This window comes from Microcebus murinus, chromosome 14, assembly GCF_040939455.1.
Source record: "Microcebus murinus isolate Inina chromosome 14, M.murinus_Inina_mat1.0, whole genome shotgun sequence".
Classification (NCBI taxonomy): domain Eukaryota; kingdom Metazoa; phylum Chordata; class Mammalia; order Primates; family Cheirogaleidae; genus Microcebus; species Microcebus murinus.
The window spans coordinates 69,905,739-69,928,101 of NC_134117.1; the positions used below are offsets into that span (position 1 = coordinate 69,905,739).

A 22,363-nucleotide genomic window follows, 5' to 3' on the forward strand; every position below is an offset into this window, starting at 1 on the left:
CTGCTTTCTCTAGCATGTGACTGCTCTCTGCTGGGGTTTTATACACTAGCAAGTTCCCTGGGCTTCTATCTAAACACAGAGTCAATGCCTTGGTGTTCCTGATCCCTGATCCCCACTATTTCCGAAGACACATGTAGCTCAACCCTTGCACAGCCCTTGAACACTCACCCTCACCTTTTTGGTGTATGCTTTTCTCCACAGAAAATTTGATCTCTCTAAACTTCTTTCACTTTGCTTCCAAAATGCTATTCATCTTCCAAGAACTGCTCTAAAACCCAAACATTCTATGATGCTACCAGCATGCCACTTCCCCAGCACTCTAGCCAATAAGGGGCACTTTCTTCTCTGAATGTCTGATATGCTCCACCACCACATAATTTCACATTTAATTGGCATTGTCATGTACTGTTATTTGATTATGTGATACACCCCTGACATTTACATATTAACGTTTTGAGATAGGAATAGTCTCTTATTCTTCCAAACAAAACCTTCTGTGCGGGGATCTAGCGAGATATATGAAAACAGTGAACATTTAAACAGGAGGCCAGTGCCATTGACAAAGCTCCTTTCAGAGGGAACAATGACATGGGGCCTGAAGACAGATGCATGTCATATAATGTCTGTGGTTCCTTTCTTTTCCCCATCCACCCAACCACTCTCCTATCCAGCAAATGCTTGTCACAGGTGTACACACGTAAATTTACGGTGTGCTATGCTGTGCTGAGTGCTGGGGAAAGATATTAACCTCTAACATACAGTCCTAATTCTGCAGAGAGGCAAGACATGAACAGTTAATGCATATAAGGTTAAATGCTAACTAAGATATGTCTCAAAACACTCTGTGGTCAAGGGCCAGATGACTGACACAGACAAACAAGCAGGATTAGTTTGAAGGAAAAGGAAACATTAGGAATGGTCAGAAACAGCTTCTTCCTGAAGGGAGGGACTTGGAAATCAGTATCAGAAACAACAGTCGCTGCAACGTGAATGCGACACCAGCCCCAGCTTCTCAGATAAACGAACACAGGAGGCAAGCTACGGCTGCACAGTCTGAGGTGCTAACTCTTTCAGGGTCACTTGTTTTACAGAGGGTAAAGCAATGCCGGGAACATCTCTTCCTCACACGTACTTTTCTCAAAGGCTTCAGTTTGGTCTCCATGATGAACTCGTACTTGCAGAGCTCGCAGCAGCGAGTGTCAGAGCTCTTGATCCACTGCTGCAGGCAGGCCTGGTGCACAAAGTGGAGGCTTCCCGTGCAGCGGCAGGGCGTGATCAGAGGGCTGTCGTCATCTCCCTCACAGTGACAGATCCTATACCGAAGGAAAGCAGTCACTGTGAGGGGCCCCACAACAAGGAAGGTGACGCTTCAGTGGAAAGTCAATCCCCACCCACCCTGGAAAATTTCCAGAAACAGACACCACTCAAGTGACTATGAGCACAAAACATACAAACACAAATGAAAACAGTGACTACAGACTAAAAGTTTCTAGCTTACCGCGCCAACATGGAAAATCTGGATGGCATTTGGCAACAGAGGAAAAAATGATACAAGAAATGACAAAGCAGTCGTTTTTTTGGTAAGACTTAAGAACTTCAACTGAAAGACGAATTTAAGGCAACCTGAAATCATTTTCTACAATGTAAGATGTTAAAATAATTAGATGAAAAATTTCTATGTAAAACAAACCCGGCATTCCACCTTCCAAAAATGCCACAGTGACTTAAAAGGTGATGACATTGCTCCTTAGCTATGGACACTGACCTCGCCTTTACACACCACAACCGTACATTTCTGTCCTCTTTCTGGGAGTTACCAAAGATCACAGTGCCTCTCCTGGACCTAAAACATTCACCATTTCACTTCCTTTTTCAGGACTACTCGTAGCAGTTTTTAGTGAGAGTTAATTTAAAAGCATTCCTTATTTCCAAGGAGGCATGCAGCAGGACGTAACTACTAACTTCAAGGAACTTTAACAAGCTTTTGAGAAAGAGGGTCTTTTCCCAGCAGCTGAGAGCATGGAGGGACCTTTCCTGAAAAGAACTGGGCTCTCAGGCTGCCTTAGTGAGAAGGGTTTCTGATCCATGATGACAGCTGGCATGAGAAGGGGAGACTAGGGAAAGGTCAGAATGGAGAAGGCACAAGAGTGTGACAAAAGAATCCTAGAAGAATCCTGAATCCTAGAAGCCAGACAAGGATGCTGCACAAGGCAGATAAAGGTGGGAAGTGGAGTTAGGACCTGGGCATAGCTGGAGGGAGGGAGGAGCTACTGCAGAACCACCACTCCCCACACACATGCAGGGAGCAAAGGCTTAAAAAAAGGCTGGGAGGGGCAGCAAACACTTAAAATCTGGACCATCAAGCTGGAGATACTAATTCTTCTTCAAATTTCTTTACATAAAATCTACTTATTTTTAGTTGAGAAGAGTCAGCTTTGCCTTTAATATGTGGAGCTTCTTCCTCTTGTATCATCTGTGAAAATATCTTGGGACCCACATCATAAAAATTAGTTTTCCAAATGATACCAATACTCCATTCTTCTGGAGAAAGCTATTAACCCACAATTGGCTACAACTGCCTCTTACTTCATTTTCCTGAAACTTCACATATTAAAGCAAGGGGAGGCTATGGGTGTGAGCAGAGACGGCCAGAGCAGCGCTTCCTGGCAAACCAACCTGCAGGCATCCCCTGATGTGGACACAGGGGACATGGGGGGACATTTCTCAGAGAGGGGAGAAGGACAATCCAGGTCGCTGTCCTTTTCTGTGGAGCAGAGGGGCGCCCGCAGAACCCTGCTTTTCAGTTTTGTGGACGTGCTGTCCTCAAAGACGTCGTCGTCTCCCATTTCGTCGGAGCAGAAGCCGGTGCTCCCGGCCAGCCCACTGGAGGACTTAGCGGCATGCAGGTGAGCGGCACAGCTCTCCAGCTCGTGGAACCTGTGCAGGCTGCTGGTGCTCGAGCCACGCGAGAGAGAGAGCAGGTACCGGAGCAGCCGCCGGCTTCTGGACGCGGCCTCGCCATCTCCTTTCTGGTCCAAGGGCGGGATGTGCACACCTCCCTTGCCAGCTCCCACTTCTGAGGCAGTTGAACAGGTGGCAGAAAGAGATGAAACACAAGAATGTTTGGAACCGCCAAGAGGTCTGCAGATCAGCGTTCTTTTTTCTTTATGATGGAACCTGTTAATTCTGAGACGTGGATCTTGAGGGAGTATTAACTTTCCTTCAGAACAAGTTCTTTCCACATAGTCAAAACTTTCCAAAGTATCTTGGGCCTTCTCACCCACATCATTTAGGGACTTTGAGAACTTTAGTGTTCTTCTGGCTTTGGTATTCTTACCAGGCTTCAAGGCCTGGACCCATTCTGAACCAAAGGAATTTCTCTTTGATGCCTGTACTGTATCTTTACAGATAACTGTCACAGTGAGCCCTTGTGTCAGAGAACTCTGGCATTGAGGAGTTTTCAAGACAACAGCAGACTGCACGGGACTGTGGTGACAACACTCAGAAAACACTGCACTGGAACTGCATGCAGAACAGTGGAACAAAAGCACAGAAAGTAAAAACAATTTTAAAAGAGAATAGACATCAAAGTGAAGAAATGAAACCCATATGGGTAACTCGTGAGCAAACAGCACATAAAACTGGGCCAGCTGTCTAGACCAAAGGTTGACTGATCAAGCAATTGGAAATCTGAGAACCTACAGACACGAATGCTTACTTCTGGGATGCACACTGATCATCACAGCACTGAAGCAGAGTGTTACCTGCAGATGTCCTGGGTGGATGGTGTGACAGAAGTGCGAGAGAAGGCAGACACCGGAGCCGGAGCTGACGCTGATGGAGGACTCCCAGCCTGTAATGACACATCTCTGGTCAGTGTTCAGGAATGAGCTAAGGGGAGCACGTGCACTGTCTCCTTCTGAATGGCAACACTGCTCAATGAGCAACATATACTAGGTCCCTACAAATCTAGGCAAAACAAATTAAAGAGCACTCTTTTTTCTTTATCTGTGGATAAAAGTGTAGCCAAGAAATGTCTCAGACTATGGAACACCACTACTGACCTCTCGTAGGTTCAGTGGTCTTTGTTTCCTGAGCATCTAAATTTAATTAGTTCATACATAAGTCAAGAAATCAAGTACTAAAAGGCACTATACAAATGCAAAAGAAGTGTGAAGCATCATGCTGCCACACTTACCTCCCCAGCCCCAGCACACTCACCTAGTTCCTGAAAGGACCCTGAGCCAGGCCAGCAGATTTGATAGCTCTCTCCTACTCATGCATGGTGACCAGGCTCTGGTCTGTGAAACCTCACTGCCTTGCCATGGCTCCTTATACAAAAGGGAGCCCACCTGACCACAGGGCCACCAGTCATAGCTCAATTAGGGCCTGGGAGAAGAATGAGCACAAAGTGTTCCCAAATGGTCTAAACTTGGAATTGAGAATTAAGAAAAGTCATCAAGAAAATTTAAATTTGGCTAGGTGTGGTGGCTCACACCTGTAATCCTAGCACTGTGGGAGGCCAAGGTAGGATTGGTCAGGAGTTTGAGACCAGCCCGAGCAAGAATGAGACCCCATCTCTAAGAAAAATAGAAACATTAGCCAGGCATGGTGGTGAGCTCCTATAGTCCCAACTACTCAGGAGGCTGAGGCAAGAGGATCTCCTGAGCCCAGGATCTTGAGGTTGCAGTGAGCTATGATGATGCCACCGCACTCTACTCAGGGTCACAGAGTGAGACTCTGTCTCAAAAAAAAGAGAGAGAGAGGAAATAAAATTTAAATTTGAAAGAAGGTGCAACAAGAGGTCCATGGGATAGAATAGGACCTCTCAGGTGGTGAACAATCAAAATTAGAGAAAAGATCTGGGAGGGAGAGGAGGCACCACAGTGGGGAGAAAGCAGACACAGGGGAGTAGGGACAGGGACAGAAGCTGAGCTGAAGATGCACAAGCACCACTAGAGGGCTCCCACGCCAGCGTTCCCATGGCCCTCACAGACCAATGCATAAGCCGGTAAACACACAGTCTTCTCTCCCTGGGACAGTGAGCCTGAGGGAGCATCTGCTTCATGCAACCCACAGCTCCAGAGAAATAGTGCCATCAGTCTACATCACAAGTAAGCCCAAATCACCACTTCCTTTTACCAGGCCCACTTGAATGTTCCTTGTCCTAACTCCTCAAAGTGAGGGAGCTCCACCCTAGCTTACAATTCCCCAGTTGAGGGTGAGCCCCAACTCTTAAGTGCTACCAGCTGGAGTTCACTGTCATTCTGGCATGCCACTATGGGATCCTTGACACTGGTCAGCCACAAGAACAGGTATGGCCATGGCCAAGAAACTCCTACCCTCCCCCCCCCACACACACACACAAACACAGTAAATTTGGCAGCTTGGAGAGGGCCAGTACAGGCACTCTGATTAAAGTTTTCACTGGACTCCTATTCCTACTCCCCAGAACAGAGATTAAACATCATTTTAAATCCAATTCAACCTAAAGAAACATGATCCAAGAAGTTACTTGTAAGCATGCTGCATGTGATGCTGAGATCACACAGTATTACTCTATTAGCACATCACGTGAGTCACTAAGGAATCCACATTTAGTTTTTATTTGAATGTGCATATGGACATTGAGTATATTTTCTTTAAAAGCATTAATGGTCAAAATTCTTAAGAATCTAAAGTTTATCTGACATCCCCAAAATAATCCCCACTGCTACTTTGTCAAGATTCTTCCTAAAACAAGATGAGGTGCATCTTGGGAGCCATGTGGACACTGTGGTTACATCCCTTGCATCCTCTAGACCCGAGTGCATGAGCCATCCTTCTCTTTCCCCAGCATCCCCCTCTCAAGGCAACCATCACAGAATCAACCCCTTGGGGGCTCCTCTTCCCCCGAGACGAGCACACAAGGCCTTCTGGTATCAGGGGCTTTACTATTAACACTACAGGGAAGCAGGTGAGGATACTATACTAAGGTCTCCAAACTTCTACAATTAGCCTGTCCTCTGACTTTTAGTCCTAACATTGCTCTGGACTGGAAGCCTTCATGAACTTCTTGCTCCCTTCTTTTACTTCTGAGGGTGACCAGCTCTGTTCAGCATCTATAGGCAAGGCAGGAAATCTATCATGAAGGCCACAAGCTGGCCTTGTGTACTTCAGAGAAGTGAGAGGTGTCACCACCACCATAGACTTGGAGGAAGGAGTGTCTAGCTATATTCACATCCTTGTCCCCTCATTGCTATGAGGTCACTTCTTCCTCTGTGTTGCTGGGTCATAAAGGAAGCCTCCTCCCCAGGAAGGATGGCAGACAGAGGGAAGTATCTAGTTATCTTCCTCCTTGTTAACTCAGTAACAGCATGATCTTCTTGGAACCACCATACTTTCCCGTGTTCTGAAGGGAAGACAAGCCCTGCGGGAGGAGGATGGGGTCTCATCTGGTGAATGGCACCCAATCAGGGTCAGTGTCCTGGGAGAAGGCAGATCTGACAGGAAACTGAAGTCGAGAGAAAATGGCCTCTCACTCTAGTTCTGAACTTTAAGTAATTCACATCAAGAGGGTACCCTGGGGTAATGGTCACAGCCTTGCACGCCTGTGATGGGGGCAGGGCATGGCAGCAGCGGGGAGAGCCTCACGGCAGAACAGAGCCTGCACTGAGGAAGTGGCCACGCTGTCCACACACACCACGGGACCTGTGTTCACTTCCCCATGCATTTCCCCACCTCAGGTGTATCACAAGGCACTCACACAGGTGTGTCTGCACCATGGCAGACATAAGGCTGGCAAGACAGTGGCAGCAGTCCCAACGAGAAAAGGCATCATGGCAGGGCTGGGGAGATTCTGCAGCTGTTCAATTTTTACTCAGGAAATAGGAACAACCTCAGCATCCTCCACCTATGTTCCTGCCCTCATTTCACTCTCTCCAATCTCATGACAACACTATAAGGCACTCAGCAGGTAATGTCCAAGCCTTAAAAAGCCTCCTGAGAAAGAGTAAGAGTCTCTCTTATCAGATCATAAAATTTCCAGGAAATTTAAATAATCTACTTACTGTTATTTTACATAAACTTCAGCTTCAACAAATGCTGACTCCTTCAATAAAAGCAAAAAACCCAGCAAGATTTGTGGAGCCATCACAGCTCTCATAAGAGGCTACTGCTGTCACCAGCTAAAGATGAGCACATGTACTAAAGTTCAGGACCAATCCATATGTAGAAGGATCACCAAACCAACTTTAAAAAGCTTTATTTGTTGCTGGTATTAAGCTGCATAGAATCTATCAATCAACCATCAAGGATCTAAAAGACTGACCTAGTCAACAACAAAACAAAGTCTACAGCTTCAAGTATGGCTCCACCGTCAGACTCCAGAAGTCAACATAGTCAAAGGCCAGCAATCTCCTCTTAGAAGCTCTGCAGCGAGGGACCTCACTAGCTAGGACAGGATGAGCTCTTCTGTTCGTCCTGAGAGCAGCAGGCAGGGTGGCATGCAGGGACTGAGGGCCGTACTCGCCTTAGAGGTCTATGCCGCACAAAACTCTGGAGAACACCTACATCTCCTCTCCATAGGATCAGATCACACAGGACTTGAGAGTTATTGAAAAAAGGAATAAATGCTCATAATGAGAAAATTCAAATGTGTTAAGAAAGCTTAAGTTCTCTCTTCCTTAAGTTGTTGGTTGTCAAATGACAGACATTCCAGTTATGAAAAAGAATGTAAAACTGAAAAAAAATTCCTGTAAAAATCCCCTCTTCTTAATATGTTGTAATTAACTAGGTCAAAACAAACCTCTGGATTCTGTCCAAGCCTAAATCCCAGTTTATTTCTTAGGAATGGCAAATACTTTAGACAATTTGTTTTGCTATACTGGAGTCTCTTAGTGGCTGGCTTTCCTATCAGATTCACTGTTTTAAATGATTTTAACAAGGCTGCCAAGAACATATGGGGAAAAGAAAACTTTCCATATATCCTTGGCAGAAACTGGTATTCCTCTTCTCAGAGGCGCTGCTGCGGCTGGAGCAGCGATCACAGCACACCGTCCTGCAGCTTCCCACACCACCTGCTCCCGCAGGACACCGGCACACCTGCCCCACCAGACCCTCCCTTCTTCTCTGGGCTTTCTTTTTATTTACCAGCAAAGCTATCTTTAAACATTTGGGGTCTCAGGCCCCTAACAAAAGTGAATTTGCCCATCTGATTTATATCAACAGGAGCAGGGCCACAGGAATGGTCTGTCTGGTGAGCTTGTTTCCAAGCCAGGAGGAACTTGAGGAGGGTCTAGATACGGAGGGTAAAAGGTAAGCAGAGCCCATGTTTACAACTGACCTCAAATTATGATATATCACATTAGTGACCGAATAGAAAAAATGAGAAAGAACATGCAGATAGTTCTTAAAACATGAAAAGATGCTTAACCTCTTTTACAGTGAGAAATACAAATTGAAACTACAATGAGGTACTACTATCAGCAAAAAATTTTTTTAATCAAATAATTCTGTGTTGGCAAAAGTGTGAGGAAACAGGCATGCTACACTGCTGGTGGGAAAGCAAATGGTTAACTTCCACAGGATGACAACTGTCCTCACAACAACAAAGGCATATATATACTTCATTCCAGCAATTCTTTTTTTATTAATAGGAATTCATCCTCACACACCTGCACGAAGAGGTGTGCACACAGCACCGTTTGTGACAGTGAAGGGCTAGAATCAAACTAAAAGGCCATCAGCTTGAAGCTGACTAAGGCAATATTGTTCCATCTATAGAAAGGATGGAGGGGTCATGTGACCACAGGGAATGCTCACCGCCCCAAGAGGTGGCAGCCAGCCAGTAAACAGGGCCTTGGCCCTCAGCCCTCAAGCCGCAAGAAACTGCATTCTGCCAACAACCTGAATGAACGTGGAAACCCGTTCTTCCCCAGGGCTTCCAGGAAGGAGGAAGACCAGCACAGAATCCTGTCGCTGTACCTGGACTCCTAGGAGTCATTAAGAAGAAAGAAAAAGCTCTTGTTATGTCCAGTGATGGATACACCAAGTGAAATGAGCAGAGAAGCGCCGCTGCCTTCTGTGCTGGTGCTGTCACAGACGATGGAGGGACAGACCAAGGAACCTGGGTGGGAAGGACACTGACTTGTCATGGAGACCCTCAGAACCAATATGCCACTTTACCCTGAGCATTATTTTCTAAACAGAAATTCATTTAAAAAATAACATGTGACTGATAGTTTAAGAAGTAAGACGTAAATGCACAACTAATTGCCAACAACTTTCTATCTCTGGGATAACAGATAAACAAATTGATTTACTGGGTCATAACCTACATTTTTAATAATGGAAAAGAATAGAGTAAGATAGGAAATGTCAGAGTCTGTCTGTCATAATAAGGATGAAGTCCTTTGGGGTAATTTTGTCTTTCAGTTGTGTGTGTGAGTGAACTACCGTGTTTCTCTGAAGATAAGACAGAGTTTTATATTTATTTTTCCTCAAGAAGATACCCTAGGGCTTATTTTCAGGGGATGTGCTATTTTTTTTTAAGTACCGGACAACAATCTACATTTATTCAAATATAGTTAAGTCGTCTTCTTCTGGAACATCATCGTAACTCTCCAAACCCTGAATTCCATCCTGAACTTCTTGCGACTCTATGTCCTTTAGAACCATTGGCCCCAATCTCTCATGTCGAGCACTAGAGCTCTCATGGGGCAGATGAGAAGGGCTGCTCGTCGTCTTTACCGCTCCACGATGAAATGCAAGGGTTGTGTAGATACGCTGCGTAGCCACGCCCATCACTAGGTCTTATTTTCAGGGTAGGGCTTATATTGCACAAATGCTTAGAAATCCTGCTAGGGTTTATTTTATGGGTAGGTCTTATTTTTGGGGAAACAGGGTACATTTCAATATAAAACCTACTTCTCATTATGGATCATGTAGAAGTAACTTGAAAGTCACTGCATAATTATTTTTATAAATAAAATACAAAATATCTAAATAAGTTAAAGAAGTAAATGGCCAAATCAAGAGATCACATTACATTACACTCTCAGCACAGAGACTTCTGAAATGAATGGCCCTGACAGCTCCCAAGAGAGAAAGTCTTTCCACTTCAATGAAAGCATTTGCCACCTGTATGAGATTTGTACTGCTGGGTAACAAATCACCACAAAACCACACAAAGTTATCATCTCACAGTTTCCATGGACTGGGAGTCCAGGTACAACATGTCAGGATTCTCTGCTCAGGTCTCCCTCTTCCCGGAGGCCCTGGGGAAGAACAGGTTTCCACTTTCATTCAGGTTGTTGGCAGAATGCAGTTCCTTGCGGCTTGAGGATTGAGGCCCCCTGTTCACTTGGCTTCCTCCTAGGGGGTCGCAAGCACTCCACGTCTCACAAGACCACTCCCATCTTCAAGCCCATTTGTGCTATCATCTCTCTGTCACCTCCTTCTGCCACCAGCCTGAGAAAGTTCTCTGCTTTTAAGTAGAGAACTCATGGGATTCCACTGGACCTATGTGTATAATCCAAAATAATCTCCCATATTTTAAGGTCAACTGTGCCACACAACACATGATCATGAGAGAATATCTCATGGCATTCACAGGTTCTGGACAATTAGATGGGACATCTTTGGGGAGTCATATTAGAAATTATGCTCATCAGACCACTGTTTTATTTGTGCTTCCTGCTCAGGAAGTTGCTAAAAGTTACTGCCCTCCCAGTTTCAAACTAAGAAATAGTGATCTGCTAACTGCCAAATAAGCAGGACTGACTTCAGATAACAGTCAAATAAAGTCTCACTTGGTGTTTAGATACCGAAATGTACAGACTGAGATTCCATCTCAGCAAACTTTCTGCTTAGTACATAAGTTACTCTGTCAAACCAATGCTTCATTATGAGAGCCTCTGATTTCTATAAATAAACACACAGTTGTATTCAACTTCAAAAATGAGCTACAATTAAAAGAGAAGAAGCCATTCTATGGCTGCCTCTGATGAATACATGCTGCCTCTTGATGAAGGGCTGTGCCAAGAACGAGCTTTCACAAAGGCAATTAATTAAAACTGACCATTGCAAACGTAAATATACACAATATAGGATTCATGGAGGAGAATGTACAATAAAAACTACTGAGAGCTAAAATAATTCCCATTTTAAATGACTAATTAGGACTGCTTAGCAAATAACACTAACACTGAATTCTTTTCTTTGGTGGCCTTTTAGAGGGAGTTCGAGTTCCATGAATAGCATATCCCCAGCACAATGAGGGGCAAACATCACAGATGCTTGAGGGAAGGTGTCAGCTGAAGAGACTTTCTCAAAGCTTGTCTTCCAAAGCAGGTCTCCATGCTACAGTTGGGGATCTTGCAAATATAATTTGTTTTCAATAAATTACACTGAAGGCAACAATTTCTGAGCAAAGATGGCTTCACAGTCCCAGAAACTACAGATGTAACCATATAAAGGTCCGAAATCACCAGAAATAACATTGTGAAAGTGCTGTGTTTATGAGTTATTTACCACTCAAAAGGACCATTTACTACTGTAGACATCCTTTAACTATTTAACTTTAAAGTTTGGTTCAGGGTCTCCTGAAGGTAGAAGGGGGCAAGTTTGAAACAGTTTCCTAATAATACTAAGACATTATTGCCTACAGCATGAGCGCAGGGGCTCATGCTGTAATCCTTATACTCAGGGAGGCTGAGGCAAGAGGATCGCTTCAGCTCAGGAGTTCGAGACCAGCCTAAGCAAGAGCAAGACACCATCTCTACTAAAAATAGAAAAGTTAGCTGGGTGTGGTGGCACGTGCCTGTAGTCCCAGCTACTCAGGAGGCTAAGACAGGAAGATCCCTTGAGCCCAGGAGTTTGAGGTTGCTGTGAGCTAGGCTGACACCATGCTACTCTAGCCCGGGCAACAGAGTGAGACACTGTCTCAAATAAATAAATAAATATTTAACTTTTCAAATATAATCAAAATATGTTTTCACTGCCAAGAATTGAGAGAATTCTGGGGGGGGGGGGGTAGCCAAAGCACTGGCTCTTGACTCCAAAGTCCTAATTCTGTGTTCTGAGTCCACTCCACTGAGCACACCACTGAGAAAGAGTTTAATCATTTAAAAACTAAGTCAATAGTCCACTGCTGCAAGAACCAAATAAAACAGAGAGATGCAGGAATGTGGCACATACCATTCCAGGAACACCTCCAATTTGTAGACTACCACTCCTGACAACCTACAGAATAAACCTGTAGGTTTCATTTCTGCTATGGAATGCCTAGTTCCAACAGTTTATGAGAAGATGTTTCTGGAAAATGTTAACTTATGAAGCTGCTACAGTTTGGCCTAGCAAACAGTAGGTGTTCAGTGAACACTTGCTGAATGAACTAAATAACTACACCCTGGGTAGACTGAGCCTCAAAAACAGGGATTCTCAAACTTGTTGGTCTCAGGACCCCTTTACACTCTTCAAAAGTACTGAGGTCCCCAAAGAGCTTTTCTTTACGTGAGTTACGTCTCTTGATCTTTATTATAATAGAACATTTTAAAACACAAAAACACATTCCATTAGGATCTGAAAGAAGATGCTATCTTGCATGTTGCTTAGCTCTGAAAACTCCAGTGTGAGCTTGTGAGAGAATGAGAATGAGAAAGGCAAATAATGTCTAAGTATTATTAGAAAACTATTTCAAACTTGCCCCCTTCTACATTCAGGAGACACTAAACCAAACTTTAAATATTGGTGGCCTAAAACTTTAGCCAGAAACTGAACTGTAACCAGTCAAAAAAAAAAAAAAAAAAAAACATAAAAACATGGTCAAACTTTGCCAAAAGGGAGCCAAATAGCAAACACTGCCCACGGCTCCATCAGGACTCGCAGACGGAGAAGGATGTCGCCACTGGATACCACACGGCTGCTCCAATCCCTTTGCTTCCACACAACTCTTCCAGTCCTCTTTTTTTGTCACATGAAAATAAGCACCTTGTTTTGGGACACTTGTTTTCTTCAGTATGAATTAAGACATGCACATTTTGCCTTATACGTACCACGTAAGACTAACCTGAGTCTGTCATTAGTCAACTCTGGATTCAGAAACAAAAGAGAAGCAAACCGTGGTCTTGACACCCATATCCAGGTCTGTCCCCTCAAAGCAAAAGTGGGTCAGCAAGCCTCCCTCGTAAGGCTGTGTCTACATCTGACACCTGACATCCTGCTATCTCTCACTCCTTGCTAATGGCAACGATAACCGGAAAATATTCAAGAGATCTCTGAGGGTCAATGCTCAAATTCACTAAGATCTGTTTGCCAAACAACACAACAGCAATACTCTTAAGTGCTCACTAAACATGCCCAGTGTGAATTCTACCCAGCAATATTTGATTAACCAGAGGCACATAATGTTCACGATGATATATGAATAAAAGTATGAAAAGCTCCAAGTCTACAGGACACCAGCCTTCAGCGACGTAGGAGCCCAGAGAAGCTGGCTGGCCATAGGGAGGAGGTATTCATGCTCCAGGCTTCCACTGTCTTCTCACTGGGGTAAGTGCTGCCAATCATGAATTTGCTCAAAAACCGGTGTCACCTGGCCAAGCCCAATTCCTACGGTTAAATGAGAAGGCTTCCCTCAGGGCAAAGTAACATCATGTCTGGGTGCTGCCCTTTTTGTACCACAATCCTCCCTCCTGAGAGGCATCAGCAGAGGCTCCAGAAAGCCCAACCCCTACGATTAGCCTGGCCTCGGTCAATTCCTGGTATCTAAAGAAATTCCAGTTGGACTGAGTGGGTTCAAGCCTCCTCAGGGAATCCCAACCTGCTTCTGGATGATTTTAGGGCAACACAGCCTCACTGCCAACAGATGCCTGCAACTGGGTGCCTCGAGAGCCATCACTATCAGCAACTAAGGCTGCCTTTCATTGTCTATCTCAAGTACTGGACTTCCCAAGGAGGTGACAAATTATCTTTCTGCTACAGTTTAGCCTCATCCTACTGGCTCCTTTCCTCCTTTCATATCCTGCTTTATGTGTCCTCTTCTGAGCCACGCCTTCCCTGAGCAGCCCCTCTAACTTGGATTCCTTGTAACTGTCTACCTTAGCTCCTCATCCATCCCTTCACAGGAACTCTCTCCATCTGAGGTACCGTGTGGAGGTCTGTTTACTTCTCTCTGCTGTTTGGTTCAGCACTTAAAGCACAATGTCTGGCACACAGTTGAGTGTGTGAACAAAATCTGAGCTGTGTAATCCTCATAAATGCTGCATTAGACTCCCATTTCTCCAAATCACAGGCCAAGGACACATCTTACCAAGGGCTAAGACAGCCCGCAGGTAGGGGCAGTGGTGGCACAGGACACAACATCCCTGGACAGGCAGTCACCTCACCTCACCTGAGTCTACACTGAGGCCATGCACAGTACCCTGCTGTGACCCCCTCACCAACCCACACCCCATGGCTTCCTGGCACCCCAAGACTGAAGGCCCCCTGACAGGCAGAGGTTCACAGCAGAGAGGGGAGGGGGCTTGCCTCGTCCCTACCCCTCCCTTTTCTCTACCACATAGTCTCCCAAGTCCTCCTCTCCATCAGAGCTCTATCCAACAAAGGGCCATCTGAACCAGTGAAGGGGTGACTATGAGTTTAGGTGATATTCCGAACATATTTTTAATAGTTACAGTTTCACATTAGAAAACTAACCAATCAAAATCTAGAGGAGGAGCTTGATGTCTGACTACAGGCAAATGGTACTTGCCTCCTCTATAAAGAAGAACCAAAACAGCAAGCAGATAATCACATTTTGAATAGATCATCTAAAAGAGAACACTGGAATTCAACAGAGAAGTGACAGAAAACACCGTAAGCAAAGAGGAGTGAAGCAAGACTGCCTGCTTGGCTGGGATCAGCTGGGAGCCGAAGAGGCTCTGCAATGCAGGGCAAGGGTAAGTGAGTCATTCCCAGTGGTCCATACCAGACTCCTGCAGTTGTAGCCACAGGAGAGCCCTAGACTCTCACGGGCCTGAGACTAACATAGGGAGCTGCCTGGAAACCATGGACGGCGCCTCTCCAGAGAGGGAACTCACTCTGGGCCCCACACCCCTCAAGCCCTAAGCAGCTACAGCAAGGTGCCATACTGAGAGCCCAGTTCTCACCAGACTGTATCCTACTGGAGGCCCAAATGGCCCCTGCATTTCCACATTCCTGGAACCCCCACTCTGACATTCCCCACCTGCAGCCACTGACTGCTGCTGCCAGGGATAAAGTGCAAACATCGGCAATGACCTCATCGGGCCCAACAGCAAAGCCACTGCACATTTGCACACACCTCAAGGACAAACTGCCCCAACTGTGGCTGCTGCCACGTTGGGCTGCTATGACAGGGCCAAAGCACAAGCAAAGTGTGCCCTCCCCAGCCACTTGCATACAGCTCTGCCAGCAACCCCACCCTCCCCAGTAACAGGGCTGCAGTGCAGCCACTGCTGCCCCACCTGATCATTCTTACGTGGGCCTGGGGATCACCCCGCCCCTGGCTACCATAGCTGGTGCTTGCACTGTGGGGCCTGAAGACAGGTCCTCCTAGCCTAGTCCACCATCCCCCATTCCCAAACACACTGTCCAGGGGTCTGGGGACCACACAGTATTGCTGGCATCTGAACACCCCACCCAGGGGCCTGAAGACAGGCCCATCCAACCTGCCATTACCACCACAGCTGGCACCCACTTGCTCATGGCACATGTGGTCATGGGGACTGGCCTGCTCAGCCCATCACTGCCAACACCAGCATGGACTGCTTGGGAGCCAGAGGGTTGTCCTGCCACTGCTACTGCCATTGCCCACACCACATCCACTGCCGGGGGACCTAAATTCACTCAGGCACCTGGCCTACCACTGCCACTATCAGCACCCGAGCAAGCCGCCAGGAGATGAAAGAAAAGGCCTGCCTGGATCCACTAACACTAGTGCCAATGTACCTCTGCCTTGTGGCCCTGTCTGTACAGGCATACTCAGCCTGCCACTGACACCACTGGGGCATGACAGGCCAACCTGGTATCCCCGTCCCCAGCAAAACTTAACCATGGCCTCCACTAACAGTCAAACCCTAAGCCACCAAGGAAATCACAGACATAAGTGATGTTGTTTACAACCAAAGAAATCATATGGAGACATTACTGTGTGCACCCAGAATCAAATCCAAAGTGCCCTACCCAACCAACACCATAGATGCATATTCAGGAAAAATCCCCCTACAAAAAAAAAAAGCAAATTCAAAAAATTAGAAAAAGAGACTGTTACATGAGATGCACAGATACCAATGTAAGGACACAAGAAACATGAAAAAGCAAGAAAATATGAAACCTCCAGAGGAACACAATAATTTTCTAGCAACAGATCCCAAACAAAAAGAAATTTATGATATCCCTGAAAAATAATTCAAAATAATAATATTAAAGAAGCTCAGTGGGATACAAGAGAATACAGAAAAATAATACAAAGAAATCAGAAAAACAATTAAGGATATAAATGAGAAATTTACCAAAGAAATAAATGCCATAAAAAAAGAATCAAACAAATTCTGGAACTGAAGAATTCATTAAATGAAACATAAAATACATTTGAAAGCTTCAACAATAGACTAGATTCTGTCTTCAGAGCTTGGAGACAGGTCTTTTGAAATAATCCACTCAGATAAAAAAAAAAAAAAAGAGTAAGAATGAGCAAAGCTTATGTGACATATGGGACACCATCAACCAATCTAATATTCAAATTTTGGTGTCCCAGAGGGTGAAGAGAAAACAAAAGGGACAGAAAATCTATTTAACAAAATAATAGCTGCAAAATTCCCAAGTCTTGTGAAGAGATTTAGACATCCAAATACAAAAAGCTCAGAGATCTCCAAACAGATGCAATTCATAAAGGTTTTCTCCATGGCACATTATAGTTAAACTGTCAAAAGCCAAAGACAGTGAGAATTCTAAAAACAGAAAAGTGTCTAGTCACTTATAAGGGAACCCCCATGAAACTAACAGTGAATTTCTCACCAGAAATCTTACAGGCCAGGATAAAAATGGAATGATATATTCAGAGTGCAGAAAGAAAAAAAAGCCAGACAAGTATACTCTACCCAGCAAAGTTATCACTCAGAAGGAGAAATAAAGTCTTTACCAGACAAGCAAAAGCTGAGGGAGTTCACCACCACTAGACCAGCCCTACAAGAAATGCTTAAGGGAATCCTACACCTGCAAGTTTGAAAGGACAATATCTACCATCATAAAAACACATGAAAGCATAAAACCCACAGGTAAAGCAAACACACAAATAAGGAAACATTTCTATAATGTTATCATTATAGAAAACCACCAAACCACAACAATAAGAGGTAAAGAAAGGAACAAACTATATACAAAACAACCAGAAATCATTTAATAAAATGACAGGAATAAGCCCTCACATACCCATAATAACCTTGAATATAAACAAAGTAAACTTTCCAGTTAAAAGATACAGACTGGGCTGGGCGCGGTGGCTCACACCTTTAATCCTAGCACTCTGGCAGGCCGAGGCGGGTGGATTGCTCAAGGTCAGGAGTTCGAAACCAGCCTGAGCAAGAGCAAGACCCTGTCTCTACTATAAATAGAAAGAAATTAATTGGCCAACTAATATATAGAGAAAAAATTAGCCGGGCATGGTGGCACATGCCTGTAGTCCCAGCTACTCGGGAGGCTGAGGCAGTAGGATTGCTTCAGCCCAGGAGTTTGAGGTTGCTGTGAGCTAGGCTGATGCCACGGCACTCACTCTAGCCTGGGCAACAAAGCGAGACTCTGTCTCAATCAATCAATCAATCAATCAATCAATAAAAATAAAATAAATACAGACTGGCTGAATGGTAAAGAAAACATGACCCAATTAATTATATGCTGTCTAAAAGAAACTCACCTTGCCTATAAATACTAAAAGTCTTTTTTACATATAGACTAAAAGTAAAGGAATGTAAAAAGATATTCCATGCAATCAAAATACAAAAGCAAGCAGGAGTAGCATACTTTATCAGATAAAACAGACTTTAAGTCAAAAATAATAAAAAGAGACAAAGAAGGTCATTATAATAATAAAGCGATCAAAAAATAAAAAATAGATAAATAAATAATAAAGCGATCAATTTAGCAAATGTGCATAACAATTCTAAACATGTATGTATCCAACAGTGGAGCAACCAGATATATTACTGGATCTAAAGGAAGAGATAGACTCCAATACAATAATAGTTGGGGATTCCATATGCCACTCTCAGCATTAGACAGATCACCTAGACAGAAAATTAATAAAGAAACATTGGATTTAAACTGCACATTAGGACCTAACAGACATTTACAGAGCATTTTGTCCAACAGCTAGAGAATACACATTCTTGTCATCAGCACACATTCTCCATGATAGACTACATATATGTTAGAACACAAAATAAGACTCAACATATTTTAAAAAGTCTAATCATATCAAGTATCTTCTCAGAGCACAATGATATAAAACTAGAAATCAGTAAAAAAAAGGAAATTTGGAAACTACAAATACATGGAAATTAATCAACATGTCCTTGAGTGACTATTGGGTCAGGAAGAAATTAAGGACAAAATCAAAGTGTCTTGAAACAAATGAAAATGGAAACACAACATACCAAAACCTATGGGATATAGTAAAAGCAGCGCTAAGAGGGAAGTTTATGGCACTAAATGCCTACATAAAAACAGTAGAAAGATTTCGAATAAACAATCTAATGATGCACTTCAAGGATCTAGAAAAGCAAGAATAAACCAAACCCAAAATTAGTAGAAAGAAATAACAAAGATCAGAGCAGAACTAAATGAAATAGAGACTAATAAAATAATACAAAGGATCAAAAAAATGAAAAGTTGGTTTGAAAACCAACAAAAACAATAAACTGCTAGCTAGACTAACTCCCGAGGGGGGGAGGGGGAGGAGGAGGAGAAGGAGAGAGAGAGAGAGAGAGAGAGAGCGAGCGAGCGCGAGCGAGAGCGCGCAAGAGCAGGCTCGAATAAACAAAACCAGAAATAAAAAAGGAGACATTACAACTAATAATCACAGAAATACAAAAGATCATCAGAAACTATTATGAACAACTATACACTAACAAACTGAAAAACATAAAGGAAATGGATAAATTCCTAGACACAGACAACCTACTAAGACTGAATAATGAAAAAATAGAACACCTGACCAGACTGATGATGAGTAATGGAATTGAATCAGTTAAAAAAAAAAAAAAGTCACCCAATAAAGAAAAGCCCAAGATCAGACAGCTTTACTGCCAAATTGTACCAAACTTTCAAACTAACACCCATTCTCCTTAAATCATTCCCCTAAATTGAAGAGGAGGGAATTCTCCCTAATTCATTCTATGAGGCCAGAATTATCCTAATAGCAAAGCCAGGTAAGAATGCAACAAAAAAGATGAACACAGATACAAAAATCCTCAACAAAATACTAGCAAACCAAATCCAACAGCATATCAAAAAGATAATACCCCATGATCAAGTGGTATTTATCCCAGGGATGTAAGGATGGTTCAACATACGCAAATCAATAAATCTGATACATCACACCAATAGAATGAAGGACAAAAACCAAATGATCATCTCAACAGAAACAGAAAAAGCATTTGATAAAATTCAACATCCCTTCATGATAAAAACTCTCAACTAGGCATACAACAAACACACCTCAACATAATAAAGGTCATATATGACAAATCCACAGCTAACATTATATGGAATAGGGAAAAGCTGAAATCCTTTCCTCTAAGAACTAGAATAAAACAAATATGCCCACTTTCACCACTTCTATTCAACATAGTACTAGAAGTCCTACCCAGAGCAATCAGACAAGAGAAAGAAATAAAAGGATTCCAAATTGAAAAATGAGAAGTCAAATTGTTCCCCTTTGCAAATGATATGATCTTTCGCCACCAAAAACATCTTAGATATGATAAACAAATTCAGTAAAGCTGCAGCGTATAAAAATCAACATACAAAAATCAGTAGCATTTCAATATTCCAATAACGAACTAGCTGAGAAAGAAATCAAGAAGGCAATCTCATTTACAATAGGTACCAAAAACAACAAAAAACCCTAGGAATAAATTTAATCAACAAGGTAAAAGATCTCTACAAGGAAAACTATAAAACGCTGATAAAAGAAATTGAAGAGGACACAAATAGAAAGACATTCCATGTTCATGGATCAGAAGAATATCATTAAAATGACCAAACTGCCTAAAGCAATATACAGAGACAAATGCAATCTCTATCAAAGTACCAAAGTCATTTTTCACAAATTAAAAAAAAAAAATCCTAAAATTCATATGGAACCAAAAAAGAGCCCAAAATAGCCAAAGCAACCCTGAGTAAGAAGAACAAAGCTGAAGCATCACATTACCTGACTTCAAAATATATTACTATGTTATCATAACCAAAACAGCATTGTATTGGTATAAAAACAGACACATACACCACAGGAAAGAATAGAGAACTGAGAAATGAATCCACATATTCACAACTAACTGACTTTTGACAAAAGCACCAATAACACATATTGGGAAAAGGATATGTGATATCCAGATGTGATACCCAAAACTACTGGACTTAAATGTAATACCCAAAACTACTGGAAGGAAACATAAAGAATAAATTTGGCGACATTAGACAAAAATTTATGGCTAAGACCTCAAAAGCACAGACAACAAAACAAAACTAGAAAAAAGGGACGATATTACACTAAAAAGCTTCTGCACAGCATAGGAAACAATCAACAGAGCGAACAGTAACCTGTTCAATGGGAGAAAATATCTGAAAACTACTCATCTAATAAGTGACTAAATATCCAGAATACACAAGGAACTCAAACAACTTAACAGTAAAAAAACAAACAATAATCCCATTAAAAACTGGGCAAAGGATAAAAGGATATGAATAAACATTTCTCAAAAAAAAGACATACAGGATTTTCCTTCGAAGATGGTGGACGAGTAACACTGCCAGACAGAGTGTGTCTGCAGAAAAGACAGATTCTAGCAGAAATTAGAAGAAGCAAGAAGACGAGCATACAGCAGACGAGGGTCAGAAGGAGGGGTACCTGAGACCACGGGAGACCCCATGGGAGGAGGTTGCAGAGGAGAACTGGAAGCAGAGACCTCCAGAGCAGCCAGGAAACCAGTGGGAAGTGTAGGCTGATTGGCCAAGTTTCCACTCCCTGCATCTGGGTCTGCTGGTGGGCTCCCCAGTGGGTGGAGAGACCTGTGGACACCAGCCCAGAGACGGCAGCCACTAGCGAGCGATAAGCCAGTAGCGGACCCGGCACCAGGCTCCAACTCCCTCGGGGCACCACCGTGTGCACAGACCCTAGCCACGCGGAAGACGCCATATTGCCTCCTTCTCCCCTCCCCCGACCCTACCTGCGGCTGCCCAGAGAGACAATACAGCCACAAGCCGGAGGCACCTCCAGGGAAGGGGACCTTCCCTTTTGGGAACCTACAGCTGACTGAGGGGAACTCAGACTGTGAGCTCCCTACCCGCCAGCTTTCCCAGGTGCTGCTGGCACAGTGATTCAGGAGAACGGGGCAGACCATGAGAATGAGAGACATGGACCAGGCTTGGGCTCCCCGTGCGCCAATTGGGACTAGCACTCCTCTCCCTGGTCGGGATATAGTTTGAACTCTGGGACCCAGAGGTCAGACCTGCAGAGCAGATCCCGTGCACTGAGGTTTCGCATTGCCCGGGGCACAGAAGGGATATACATGAACAGCCTACTGAGGTGTGTGTGCCTTCAGGGACAGATCAGCATATTAGAGGGCAACCCTCCTCCCAAAGAGAGGCCCCCCTGCGACCAGCCCAGGAGGCGTTTCTGTGCAGGGAACCTCCTGGCCGGCATCACAAGCAAGGGAGGCCTGATGACATGAGGTCTGGCCTGCTGGCAGATGCCCAGGAGTAGCCACGGAGTTGGGGACAGTGGAAAGAAGCCAGGCCTGCCCCAGACTGCGGGTCTCAGACAGCCCCACCCCCACAGGCAGACTCTCTCCCTGACAGCTTTTTCTGGAAGCAGAGAACAGAACTTTGACCCCTGCTAAGGACGTTGGTGGTGCCTGAGGGCAGGATTACCCAACCCAGCTCCGCCCAGACTCTTCCTAGAAGAGCCCTCACTGAGGGGGAGAAAACACACCTGGAAGTCCCTGGGCCCCACCGACCACCTGAGGCACTAGAGTGCCTCTCTATAGGAACAAGAGCTGATAACAGGACACAAAAACAACAGTGTAGCCTGTCCTGCCAAGCAAGCGCCTCCTACTGACAGGGAGGGCATCCTGCACAAACTTTTCAC

General features: G+C 44.1%; 1 protein-coding gene across 5 annotated transcripts in view; it reads right to left on the reverse strand.

Annotated features, from left to right (window-relative positions):
* Positions 1 to 22,363, reverse strand: part of MARCHF8 (membrane associated ring-CH-type finger 8) — a 151,267-nt gene that overhangs the window by 5,360 nt on the left and 123,544 nt on the right. For 4 of the 5 annotated variants that reach the window (XM_012744626.3, XM_012744625.3, XM_076010205.1 and 1 more), the window contains 3 exons: positions 3,765 to 3,853; positions 2,677 to 3,522; positions 1,133 to 1,313 (listed from right to left, as the gene is read on the reverse strand). In XM_012744626.3, coding sequence (XP_012600080.1) covers positions 1,133 to 1,313; positions 2,677 to 3,522; positions 3,765 to 3,853 — 1,116 coding nt within the window. The remainder of the gene's footprint in view (positions 1 to 1,132; positions 1,314 to 2,676; positions 3,523 to 3,764; positions 3,854 to 22,363) is intronic. The other variant, XM_012744630.2, reaches the window with a different exon arrangement.